We start from the raw sequence: 13,702 nt of genomic DNA, 5'->3' as shown, positions 1-13,702 counted from the left end.
AGCAGCAGTCTACCCTCTGACCTATGGCCAACCGTCAATAAGCCTACTTATTGAATCGCAGCCTGCATTACAACCGAAACGTATCTAATGTTCATTCAAAGCCCTTCAAACCTGTTTTCCAAATGAGATCACTGGACTACAGTCAAGCCACTTTTTTTCCTTCGTCGCTACCATGAGAAAGTGAGGGAGGAAACTGCCCCATGTTCACTTGGACAGAAAATCACCAGCACTGTGGGAAAAACTTGAGAACCTGGAGTCGAAATCCCGATCTTCAATAATTTTAACAAAAACTATGCATTTACGAGTCAAGAATAACAACACATGTTGAGGCCAAGATCAGCCGAGCTTCAAGCGGTCTGCGGGCCGTCACCAGGCTCAATGTCGTTCCACCCCCACCCCCTCCCCACACACAGTTGGCAGCGCATACCTTTCCACGTCTCCCCCCACCCACAACACTCACTTTCCGGCCAGATCCTTGTGGGAACCGCTGGAGTTCATCAGCACCGACAGATCCTGCCTCATCGCTGCCGCCGCCATGTTTCTCCGACCAGCCAACGAGCACGGAAAGAGACCCCGGTCTTGACCATAAAGAAGCAACAGCGCCACCTAGTCTTCGGAGGCCAGCCTGGAAGCGGAGAACCAAGTCGCCTCGACGAGGTGGGAGCATCAATTCGAACGCGAATATTTGACACATTCTCGCGGGCGGACGTGGGTCTAAATTAGTCATCAATAAGTCCAGGCAGTCAATTGGCTTGGAGCCCATTTAATTTCATTGTCGCACCCTGGTCATTTAGTTGGGTGTCCCAGACTCGTCTACCAGTTTCTTGATCACTTTCCAAAGGAACACACAACATCCAAGAAGATCCCCCAATTGAAAGAGGCATAATCTATGCAAGTTAAGACTGCAAATAACCCGGATATTAGCAATTGTTAATTCTTCCCAAATAGCACGTTGAATGTCTTCCTGAAGATTTTGTTTCAAAAGGCAGGAACTTGATTTAGACTGTAAAAGCAGAGATACAAGTGATGGCAAATGCTGGAATCTGCAGCCAAAAAGCAAACCATTGAAAGAAACCTTATGGGCCAAGCACCATCTCTGAAGGTAAAACAATGGTACACGTTTTGGGCTGAGACCCATCATCAGGGCTGAGTACAGAGGGAAGAAATCCAGCATAGAGATGAGATGGAGTGATGAGGCAAAGGATGGTAAATGATAGGTGAGGGTTGAGGGGAGATGGGCAGATGGAACGAGGTGGGGGAATGGGTTTGGAGACTGAAGCTGGTCGGTGGAAGAAATGCTTGCAGATGGAGGGGAGAGAGGATGGCATAGAACTGAGAGAGCTGGAAGGTGATAGGCCATAGGAGATTAGAAGTTTGGGGGGGGGGGGTGAAAAGGTGTTGCATTACTCAGGAGATGGAAATAATAGGTCAATCACCTTTTATGAAAGTGAGGAAAGTTGCAAAATATCTCTCTCTCTATTTTTAAGATGCAGCAAAGTAGAACTTGAGACCAGACTACTTTTTTCTTTGGCTTGGCTTCGCGGACGAAGATTTATGGAGGGGGTAAATGTCCACGTCAGCTGCAGGCTCGTTTGTGGCTGACAAGTCCGATGCGGGACAGGCAGACACGGTTGCAGCGGTTGCAGGGGAAAATTGGTTGGTTGGGGTTGGGTGTTGGGTTTTTCCTCCTTTGCCTTTTGTCAGTGAGGTGGGCTCAGCGGTCTTCTTCAAAGGAGGTTGCTGCCCGCCAAACTGTGAGGCGCCAAGATGCACGGTTTGAGGCGATATCAGCCCACTGGCGGAGGTCAATGTGGCAGGCACCAAGAGATTTCTTTAGGCAGTCCTTGTACCTCTTCTTTGGTGCACCTCTGTCACGGTGGCCAGTGGAGAGCTCGCCATATAACACGATCTTGGGAAGGCGATGGTCCTCCATTCTGGAGACGTGACCCACCCAGCGCAGCTGGATCTTAAGTACCTTCTGGAGGGCAAATCCTCAGAAAGCATCTTGTCCAGATGGTGTATTTGGTCTGGTTTTTAAAACCTGCATTGACCAAATGGTTGGAGTTTTTGCAGAAATTTTCAAACTCTTGCTGCCACAGTATGAGGTCCTCATCTGCTTCAAAAGGACATGGATCATAGAGTGGCCATTCCAAGGGAGGACATGGTCATAAGTTTTATATATTATCTCTCACACACACACACACACACACACACACACACACACACACACACACACACACACACACACACACCTTTTTAAGATTTAAATGATTGCAAAAACAACAAATGGAAACATTTTGATATACACTCTCCTTTGGAATGGCCATATCTGTGACTAAGAAGTGCAAGGTGACCTGCCTCAAAAACTATTGGATGGTGGCACTTGCACCTACTGCAAAATGCTTTGAGATTGGTTATGGAGCAAATCAATTCCTGTCTTAGGAAGAACTGAGGAAATTGTGCCCAATTGACTCATTATGTGCATGGTTTCATAACTCCAAAGGAAATGGGCCAATGACCATTTTTCTCAAAAGAAATATTTCAGTAACAATTGGGTCTACAGCAGTTATTCTCAACCTTCCCTTCCCACTCACATTACCACTTTAAACAATCCCTTACTAATCACAGAGCACTTATGGCATAGAGATTGCTTAAGGTGGAATGTGTGTTTGGGGGACCATTTTGAAAACCACTGACCTAGATGAATTAAACTGAACCATCACAACAGATCAACAGTGGATGTCATCTCGTTGGTCCTCTGCTCTGCATTGGATCATTTGGACAACAGGAGCACCTACATCAAGTTGTTGTTCATTAACTACAGTTTAGCATTCAACATCATAACAGCAAAATTAATTATCAGACTTGGAGATCTAGGGCTTGATTCATCTTTGATTTCCTCTGTGGCAGACCCCAAACAATGTGGAATAGCAAACCCCAAACAATGTAGATTGGCAATATCACCTCTTCCTCACTTACCATTAACACAGGAGCACATCATGCCTATGGGTTTAATCCCCTGTTCTACTCTCGATATACTTATGATTGTTTTGCAAGTTTGTCTCCACACAATCTATAAATTTGCAGATGCCACCACCACTGTTTGCTGAACAGCAAACTGTCAGAATATAGGATGAAGATTGAAAATCTAGTGGTATGGTGCCAGAATAACAATCTTGCTCTCAATATCAACAAGACTTTATTGTAGACCTTAGTTATGGAAGGCCAAGAGACCCCGCACTTGTCTTTGTTAGTGGGATGAGGAGGGTTAGTTCCTTGGATTCCACATTTTGGTGGACTGCTCCAAGATCCAACTCATTGAAGCAATTGTGAAGAAGGCACATCCACACTTTGACTTTCAAAGAAATCTGAGGAGTCTATTAAAGAAATCTGAGGAGTCTATTAAAGAAATCTGAGGAGTCTATTAAAGAAATCTGAGGAGTCTATTAAAGAAATCTGAGGAGTCTATTATGTACACTGACCTCTTGTCCATTGAGGATATCCATGAGAGGCCCTGTCTTAGGAGAGCAGACAACATCATAGAGGTCCCCCATCATCTGAGTCACAACCTATTTTCACTACTAGCTTCATACAGAAGGTACAGAAGTTTTACAGCACCTCTAGTTTCTCGAGCTTTCTCTTGAATTTCTGTGTTAGATTCTAACCACAAACTAGTCTCCGGCCACCAAATGATCTTTTTATACCATTAAACATCTTTTTTTTCCTTGCACTTACTGCAACAATTAATATTTATCTATCCATCTTTTTAGATTTATTATCTCTTATCAGTCATGCCATGTTGTGATAATTAAACATATACTATCATTGTTGGTATTCGCTTGTTTGGCCACAGCAAGCAAGAATTTCAGTGCATCTGTACATTGTGCTTATGTAATTGACAATAAACTCTCATTATGCATTACAATTGGCACAATTAGTCTTTTGTAAAGAAAGAACATTGAAGCATCTGATGTGCATCATTGGCCCCAGAAAATCATTTTGATCTTGTTGTATTCATGTTGAAAAACAAATGGGTATTTGTGGAAGTTCATCTTAGGATTGATTATGTCACTAAGATTACAAACAGGGTGGTTTTGCAGAGGAATTGTAAGAAAGAAATGAAATCCTTGTAGGCTTTACTTTTTCATCCTCACAAGCAACAAGGAGATGATTTCCCCTTGTCCCCACCTAACACCTCTCAACATATCATTTTCCACCACTTACTTCATGATCTCACCACCAGACACATCTTCCCCTCTCCACCTTCTGAGGGTACTGCTCCCTCTGTGATTCTAGTCCACTCCATCCCTCCCACCAATTGTCCCCTTGGCACATACCGCTGGGACCACAGGAAGTGCTACACTTGCACCCTTACCTTCTCCCTCACCACCATTCGTGCCCCAAACGCTTCACTTGTGAATCTGCAGGCGTCATCTACTGAATCTGGTGCTCCTGATTTCCATTAGACCCCCCCCCCCCTGCTTCCATCCCCTTTCTCTTTTACTCTAGCTCTCTCTCTCTCTTTCCTTCAGAGTTACCTCTCTCCTAATCAAATCTTAGTTTTCTTCTCCTGTCCTATCCAATTATCACCTTTTGTCTTTTGGTCTGTGCTCTCCCCTGCTCTTTCTTTCCTTCAACCCAACCTTTTAATTCGGATGCCTACCTGCTTTTTACTCTTGAAGAAGGACTCAGGCCTGAAATGTCAGTTATTTTTCTCCTACGGATGCTGCTGGACCTGCTGAATTCTTCCAGCATTGTGTTTTTTAACTAAGATTGCAAACACCTTTTTGTGTTTGGAAAGTATCACGTTCATTGGGTTCACAGAGAAATGAGTCTGGACACAAGTGTTACAATCAAAGGTAACTTTATTGAACACAGGAAACAAACGGGGAAGACTTCAAATGATACTTAATTACTCTACAACTATATAGACCTGGGGTGGCCAACCTTTTACATTCCATACATCAATTTTTTCACTAGTTCAGATGCACTATACAACTCTTGTAAAAACATAATGTAGACATATTTAGGATTTTTACATGATCTCTTGATTTAATACAAAAACAAGATAAATATTACTTCATTAAAATTGCCAAAAATAATTGCAACGTTAGATTTATTCTCAATAAAACCCATTTCTAGCTCTAAATCTACTTGAATTCCTGTTATAGATTTTCTACAAATCAGTTTTTGGTTAATACCTTTTGCACGAGTGGGCTTACTTTTTTGTGCAATGCGCCACTTCTTATCCTCCAATGCACCACTTTTGGTACATGCACCATAGGTTGGCCATCCTGATTTATAGACATTCACATGGACCCAGGTTGGACTCTGATACCAGTGCCCACCTACCTTCTACATGTACACACTTCAGACCGGGACTTTCAAACACACTCCCAATTCCCTGCACCAATGGGGGTGCAGCTCTCTGCAAGCACTGATCTATCACAGTATTGAGGGAAACATGGCCTCCCTGCCTGTCTAGAATGTGTGTATTGCAGGTGATCAGGTGTCCTCCCTGTCTGAAACTTATTTAGAAGTCACATCCACCTGTTGATCAAGATTGGACTCTGGCCAGCCATTCATGCACGGCTTACTGTTAGCTAATTTAAATCACCAAGAGTCATTATTGGCTAGAAGCACAGATTAGCACAGTATATAACACTAATGCGCAGCACATTCTCTCTGCTTTGTGATCAAAGCCCCAGACATTGCTCCACTCCAGGTTGCTACTGTGGACATTGTTGGAAGTGTCATGGTTAAGGTGTGCACTGAACCTGAGCCATAGTTTTGTGATAGATCAATACTTGCAGGAAGCCATATCCCTGTTGGTCAGGGAACAGGGTGTGTGTAAAAGTCTCTGTTTGTAGTGTGTGTATTCAAGTGTGTGAACATAAGTTCACTATTCGAGTCTGACCTAGGTCCAATGTGAATGTCTATATCATTGCTTAAATGAAATATTAATCAAATACCATTTAACTTTTTCCCCTCTGTCTCCCGTGTAATAAAGTTACATGTGATTGTAACACACGTCCAAACTTGTATCTCTGTGAGCCCACTGAACCTGATACTCTTCCCTACAGAACAAGTACTGTGGCTTAACATAAGTGTAGTGCACACCTTACCTGTGATTCCGCTAGCAATGTCCACAGTAGTGACCTGGAATGGAGTGATATCCAGAACTTGGACCAAGAGGCAAAGAGAAAGAAATGTGGTAAGCATTATGTTTTATGCTGTTCTGAGCTGGACGTCTGGCCAATGATGGCATGGTCATTTAACTAAGCCAATGGTAAGGTGTGCACTAATGAGTCCAACTTTGATTGGGAGATGATGTGATTTTCAAATAAGTTTTAGAGGTCATGTGATCTTCTACAATCCACAATGTTCCAGAGAGGTCAAATTTTCCTCCACAATCCACATATAACACACCCTGATGTGAAACAAATATTCTGATAATTAGAAGGGTTGAGGAAGTTACTATTGGGATAGTGGTATGTGTTACAAGTGTTTGTAAATGTAAAATGTAAAATGCTGTGCTTTTGGGTACGTTTCATTTAATGGTCACGGGTTATTTTTAAATCTTATTTATGGAAGTAAATCACTCAAGAATACACACAGAACGCCCAGAAGTTAAATAAATGGGATCCAACAGTATCAGATAGATGTTTTCGCTGTAAGAAGGAAACGGGAACAACAGTACATGCAATTGGGCATGTGAAAAAGTGGAAAAGATTTGGGAAGATCTAAATCAGGTATTAAATAAAATCACAAAAAGCAACATACCAAAAAATCCAGAGATCTTCCTTTGAAGTAATATAAGAAGTAAGAACTTGGCCTCAATCTGGATGAAGCACAAAAAAGATTTATTATGATAGCCTTAGCTGTAGCAAAAAAATGTATAATGTCAACCTGGAAATCAGAAGCCTGAGAATACAGAAATGGTACATAGAAATGAATAAATGTATTCCATTGGAAAAAAAACATATAATTTAAGAAATAACATTACAGTATTTAAACAAATTTGGGAACCATACATGGAACACAACAGAGAAGTCCTACCGTGCACCTCCACCACCTAAAATGACAGAATGAGAAGAAGATGAAATGAACTGACCCAGTTTGTAAAAGTAGAAGACACAAATTTCTTGTTTATTTTCATTGTGTGATGACATTGTTTAATGTATCGTATATGTTGAACGTTTAGTGGGTGGGGAAGGAGGGAGGGAAGGGAGGGTGGGAAAGGGGAGAAAATGACACTGTGTATATTCAAGAGGGAAATGTTTATGTGTATTTTGGTCAATATGATTCATAGTGTGAAAAATAAAAAAAAAATTTCTTTTTTAATTAAAAAAAATACACACAGAAAACCTTTTAACACGGTGTCAGTGGCAGACCCAGACAGTAAATTTAGTTGATTAATTCCAGTTTATTTGGTTTTCAACTTTAGTAGGATTTCTAAACACACTCATTACCTATAATTTTTATTTACAATTGCACCAAAACATTAAAAAAAAACCCTTGTATCATGAATTAGTTGCTTTACTATTGGTGTGTCTGTTTTTAGAGATCATCGACAAATCAAACAACAATGATATTGCCCCATGCACCATGGGAATTAATAATCATGTAATCAATATAATTCTGAAATACTTTTTTTTTTTAATTTTTTATTTTTCATACCATAAATCACATTAACCATGATACACACTTTTTCCTTTTCACACATATACAGTGCCATTTTCTCCCCCCCCCCCCTCCTCCCATCCCATCTTCCCTACCTCCCCCCTCCTGTCCATTTAAGGTATACAATCTAGGATACATTAAACCAGTCAGACAATGTTGTCATTCAATAAAAATACACCAGAAATTCTACTGAGTCCATTCTTTTCATTTCCTTTTCCTTCCGTTAACTTAGGTAATGATTGTCCCCGGTAGGTTTTCGCTATTGTATTTAATGTAAGGCTCCCATATTTGTTCGAATATTTCAATATTATTTCTTAAACTATATGTTATTTTTTCTAATGGAATACATTTATTCATTTCTATATACCATTGTTGTATTTTCAAATTATCTTCCTATTTCCAGGTTGACATAATACATTTTTTTGCTACGGCTAGAGCTATCTTAACAAATCTTTTTTGTGCATCCTCCAAATCAATTCCAAATTCTTTATTTTTTATGTTACTTAGGAGGAAGATCTCTGGATTCTTTGGTATATTGTTTTCTGTTATTTTATTTAATATCTGATTTAGATCTTCCCAAAATTTTTTTACTTTCTCACATGTCCAGATTGCATGAATTGTTGTTCCCATTTCTTTTTTACATCAAAAACATCTATCAGATACTGTTGGGTCCCATTTATTTAACTTTTGAGGTGTAATGTATAGCCTGTGTATCCAGTTATATTGTATCATACGTAACCTCGTATTTATTGTATTTCTCATCGTTCCGGAGCATAACTTCTCCCATGTTTCCTTTTTTATCTTTATATTTAAATCTTGTTCCCATTTTTGTTTAGTTTTACCATTTGTTTCCTCATTCTCCTTTTCTTGCAGTTTAATATACATATTTGTTATAAATGTTTTGATTAACATTGTATCTGTAATCACATATTCAAGGTTACTTCCCTCTGGCAAACTCAAACTGCTTCCTAATTTATCCTTCAAGTAGGATCTCAATTGGTAATATGCCAGCGCTGTATCTCCAGTTATATTGTACTTATCTTTCATTTGTTCAAAGGATAAGAATCTATTTCCTGAAAAACAATTTTCTATTCTTTTAATCCCTTTTTTTTCCCATTCTCTAAAGGAAAGGTTATCTATTGTAAAAGGGAGTAACTTGTTTTGCGTCAATATTAGTTTTGGTAATTGATAATTTGTTTTATTTCTTTCTACATGAATCTTCTTCCAAATATTGAGGAGATGATGTAATACTGGAGAAGTTCTATGTTGTACCAATTTTTCATCCCATTTATATAATATGTGTTCAGGTATCTTTTCCCCTATTTTATCTAATTCTAATCTCGTCCAATCTGGCTTTTCCCTTGTTTGATAAAAATCTGATAGGTATCTTAATTGTGCGGCTCTATAATAATTTTTTAAGTTTGGCAGTTGTAAGCCTCCTTGTTTATACCATTCTGTTAATTTATCTAGTGCTATCCTCGGCTTCCCCCCTCTCCATAAAAATTTCCTTATTATTTTCTTTAACTCCTTGAAGAATTTCTCTGTCAGTTGTATTGGCAATGCCTGAAATAAGTATAATATCCTTGGAAAAATGTTCATTTTAATACAGTTTATCCTTCCTATTAGTGTTAGTGGTAAATCTTTCCAATGCTCTAAATCGTCCTGTAATTTTTTCATTAGTGGATAATAATTGAGTTTATATAGTTGGCCGAGATTTTTGTTTATTTGTACACCTAGGTATCTTATTGCTTGCATTTACCATCTAAATGGTGATTCCTTCTTAAATTTTGAGAAATCCGCATTATTCATAGGCATTGCTTCACTTTTATTTACATTTATCTTGTAACCCGACACTTCTCCATATTCCTTCAATTTCTTATATAATTCTTTTATTGATAGTTCTGGTTCTGTTAAGTACACTATAACATCATCCGCAAATAAACTGATTTTATATTCCTTGTCTTTTATTTTTATTACTTTTATATTATTATCTGTTCTTATCAATTCTGCTAGTGGTTCTATAGCTAACGGAAACAATAAAGGTGATAGTAGGCATCCCTGTCGTGTTGACCTGCTTAAGTTAAATTGTTTTGATACATGTCCATTTACAGTCACTTTCGCCAATGGTCCCTTATATAACGCTTTAATCCAATTAATATACTTCTCCGGTAAACTGAATTTTTGCAATACTTTGAACAAATAATTCCATTCTACTCTGTCAAAGGCCTTCTCTGCATCTAACGCAACTGCTACTGTTGGTGCTTTATTCCCTTCTACTGCATGAATTAAGTTAATAAATTTACAAATATTGTCTGTTGTGCGTCTTTTTTTGATAAATCCAGTTTGGTCTAGATTTACCATTTTCAGTACATACTCTGCTAATGTGTTTGCTAATAATTTAGCTATTATCTTATAATCTGTGTTAAGTAACGATATATGACGCTGGTGTGAGTGGATCTTTCCCTTGCTTTAGTATTACTGTAATTATTGCTGTTTTACATGAATCTGGTAAGCTTTGCGTTTTATCAATCTGGTTGATTACTTCCAGGAGGGGCAGAATTAATAAGTCTTTAAATGTTTTATAGAATTCTATTGGGAATCCATCCTCTCCTGGTGTCTTATTATTTGGTAATTTTTTTATTATCTCTTGTATTTCTACTATTCCAAATGGCTCTGTTAATTTATTTTGTTCCTCTATTTGTAGTTTTGGAAGTTCAATTTTAGTTAGAAATTCATCTATTTTGCCTTCTTTCCCTTTGTTTTCAGTTCGGTATAATTGTTCATAGAATTCTCTAAAGTTTTCCTTAATTACTTTTGGATTATATGTAATTTGTTTGTCTTTTTTCCTTGGTGCCAATACCATTTTCTTAGCTTGTTCTGTCTTAAGCTGCCATGCAAGGATTTTGTGCGTTTTTTCACCTAGTTCATAATATTTCTGTTTTGTCTTCATTATATTTTTCTCCACCTTATATGTTTGTAGTGTTTCATATTTTATTTTTTTATCTGCCAATTCTCTTCTTTTAGTAATATCTTCCTTCATTACTAATTCTTTTTCTATATTTACTATTTCCCTTTCCAACTGCTCTGTTTCCTGATTATAGTCCTTCTTCATCTTGGTTACATAACTTATTATTTGCCCTCTAATGAATGCTTTCATTGCATCCCATAGTATAAACTTATCTTCCACTGATTCCGTATTTATTTCAAAATACATTTTAATTTGTTTTTCAATAAATTCTCTAAAATCCTGCCTTTTAAGTAACATGGGGTTTAATCTCCATCTATACATTCTTGGAGGGATGTCCTCTAACTTTACTGTCAATATTAAGGGTGAATGGTCCGATAGTATTCTAGCTTTATATTCTGTTTTTTTTTATGAGCTGATAACAAAAATAGGTCTATTCTTGAGTATGTTTTATGTCTAGCCGAGTAATATGAATATTCCTTTTCCTTTGGGTGTTGTTTCCTCCATATATCCAAGAGTTGCATTTCTTGCATCGATTTAATTATAAATTTGGTTACTTTGTTCTTTCTGTTAATTTTTTTCCCAGTTTTGTCCATATTTGAATCCAAATTCAGGTTGAAATCCCCTGCTATTAATATGTTCCCATGCGTATCTGCTATCTTCAAAAAGATATCTTGCATAAACTTTTGATCTTCTTCGTTAGGTGAATATACATTGAGTAGATTCCAAAACTCCGAATATATCTGACATTTTATCATTACATATCTCCCTGCTGGATCTATTATTTCCTCTTCTATTTTAAATGGCACATTTTTACTAATTAATATAGCTACTCCTCTTGCTTTTGAATTATACGATGCTGCTGTTACGTGTCCTACCCAATCTCTCTTTAATTTCTTATGCTCCAATTCAGTTAAATGTGTTTCTTGCACAAATGCTATATCAATTTTTTCTTTTTTCAGTAAATTTAGCAGTTTCTTCCTTTTAATTTGGTTATGTATTCCATTAATATTTAAAGTCATATAGTTCAACGTAGCCATTTTATACTTTGTTTATCTTCCCTTTCCGTTTCTCCATCATTACCTTTCCTTCTTATCCATTTCTGTTTTCTTGTTTTGAATCCTTTATAAGACAACATTCCTAAAACATCAAACATTTTCCTTATTCTCCTATTTAAAACTTCTTTAGCCCCAATCCCCCCTTCCCCTCCTGAGTTGTCCTTTATCCCTTGTCGGACAACCACATCTCCCCTCTCCATTTGGATTTGCGAATTCACTCGCAAGCGTCAGCTGATTTTGCAGTGACCGCAACACCCCCCCACCCAGCCCCCCCAGAAAAGATTTCACTTTTCATATGTGACAAAGGTCACTCTTTTAATTCCCTCCTTATTCCCTCTATTCCTTTTCCTTCCCTTATTAATTCTTTTCTATACTATCTATATTTTCCTCTAAATACAGATACATTCATGTATGCACATTATACATATACACACATATACCTCTTTACCCACATACATATAAATCGTGGTCATTTTTACTCTTATTAGATGTCTTCATCTCTCTGTTTGTTTTGTAGTTGTTCTGCAAATTTCCTTGCTTCCTCTGGATCCGAGAATAGTTTTTTTCCCATAAGATCATTTTCGATGTTTTGAACTCCCTCCTCCTCTTCAGTAGTTCAAAACTTATGTCTTTTTAGTTTGCAGTCTTTTGTATTCTCGTTACACGTCTTCATCTCTCAGTCTATTTTGTAATTGTTCTGCAAATTTTCGTGCTTCCTCTGGATCCGAGAATAGTCTGTTTTGTTGTCCTGGAATAAATATTTTCAATACCACTGGATGCTTTAGTATAAATTTATACCCTTTCTTCCATAAAATCGCCTTTGCTGTATTGAACTCCTTTCTCTTTTTCAGGAGTTCAAAACTTATATCTGGATGAATGAAGATTTTTTGCCCTTTGTACTCCAGTGGCTTATTGTCCTCTCTTACTTTTTCCATTGTTTTCTCCAGTACCTTTTCTCTTGTAGTATATCTTAGGAATTTTACTAAAACAGATCTTGGCTTTTGTTGTGATTGTGGTTTAAAGGCCAATGCTCTATGTGCCCTTTCTATTTCCATTTCTTGCTGTAGTTCTGGACATCCTAGGATCCTAGGGATCCAATCTTTTATAAACTCTCTCATATTTTTGCCTTCTTCATCTTCCTTAAGGCCCACTATCTTTATGTTATTTCTTCTGTTATAATTTTCCATTATATCTATTTTCTGAGCTAACAGTTCTTGTGTCTCTTCAACTTTTTTATTAGATTCCTCTAATTTCTTTTTTAAGTCCTCTACCTCCATTTCTACTGCTGCTTCTTGTTCTTGCACCTTGTCCATTCTTTTTCCCATTTCTGATAAGGTCATATCTATTTTATTCATTTTCTCTTCTGTATTGTTTATTCTTCTTCTTAAATCATTAAATTCTTGCGCTTGCCATTCTTTAAATGACTCCATGTATTCTTTAATAAGAGAAAGTATATCCTTTATCTTGCCTTTCCCTTCTTCTTCTATTTCACTGTACTCTTCCTCTTCCTCTTCTTCCTCTGGGTTGGCCATCTGTTGTTTCTTTGTTGCCCTTTTCTTCTCTTCTTTCTTGTTTTCGTTGTCTTCTATGTTCTCCTCTTGCTGCAGGTGTTCTGCAGCTGTCATTGCCGGCTGTGGAGATCGACTCCCCAGCTGGTCACCCCTCCCGTCGGTGTGTTTTTTTTCATGCGCATCGCGCATGCGCGATGAGTCGCGCTTGCGCACTTTTACTCGGCTCAGCGAGCCATTTTTGGAGTCCATATTCTACCGACCTGAGGGAGCGGGTTTCTCTCTCCACCGCGGGCCTCTTCGAACAGGTAAGGCCTTTTCCTTCATCTTCCGTTGTCTTCTCTTCTTACCGTTGGTTTCGACTTTTCTTTTTTCGTCGCCATCTTCTTTCCACCTTTATATTCACTTTACTTTGATTTTTATTTCTGTGCCTTTGTGTTTTGCTTTGTTTTTTCTGACTTTTCTGGAGAGGGCTGGAGTTCACCGTG

General features: G+C 38.0%; 1 protein-coding gene across 5 annotated transcripts in view; it reads right to left on the bottom strand.

Annotated features, from left to right (window-relative positions):
- Positions 1-13,702, bottom strand: part of cops4 (COP9 constitutive photomorphogenic homolog subunit 4 (Arabidopsis)) — a 103,095-nt gene that overhangs the window by 84,416 nt on the left and 4,977 nt on the right. For 2 of the 5 annotated variants that reach the window (XM_069925468.1, XM_069925469.1), the window contains exon 1: positions 461-569. The exons of the other annotated variants lie outside the window; for them this stretch is intronic. In XM_069925468.1, coding sequence (XP_069781569.1) covers positions 461-537 — 77 coding nt within the window. In that variant the 5' untranslated portion in view covers positions 538-569. Of the gene's footprint in view, positions 1-460; positions 570-13,702 lie in introns of those variants that run through there. 5 annotated transcript variants of the gene reach the window in all.

This window comes from Narcine bancroftii, chromosome 3 (assembly GCF_036971445.1).
Source record: "Narcine bancroftii isolate sNarBan1 chromosome 3, sNarBan1.hap1, whole genome shotgun sequence".
NCBI classification, from domain to species: Eukaryota; Metazoa; Chordata; class Chondrichthyes; order Torpediniformes; family Narcinidae; genus Narcine; species Narcine bancroftii.
This window is presented reverse-complemented; position numbering and strand designations above follow the sequence as displayed.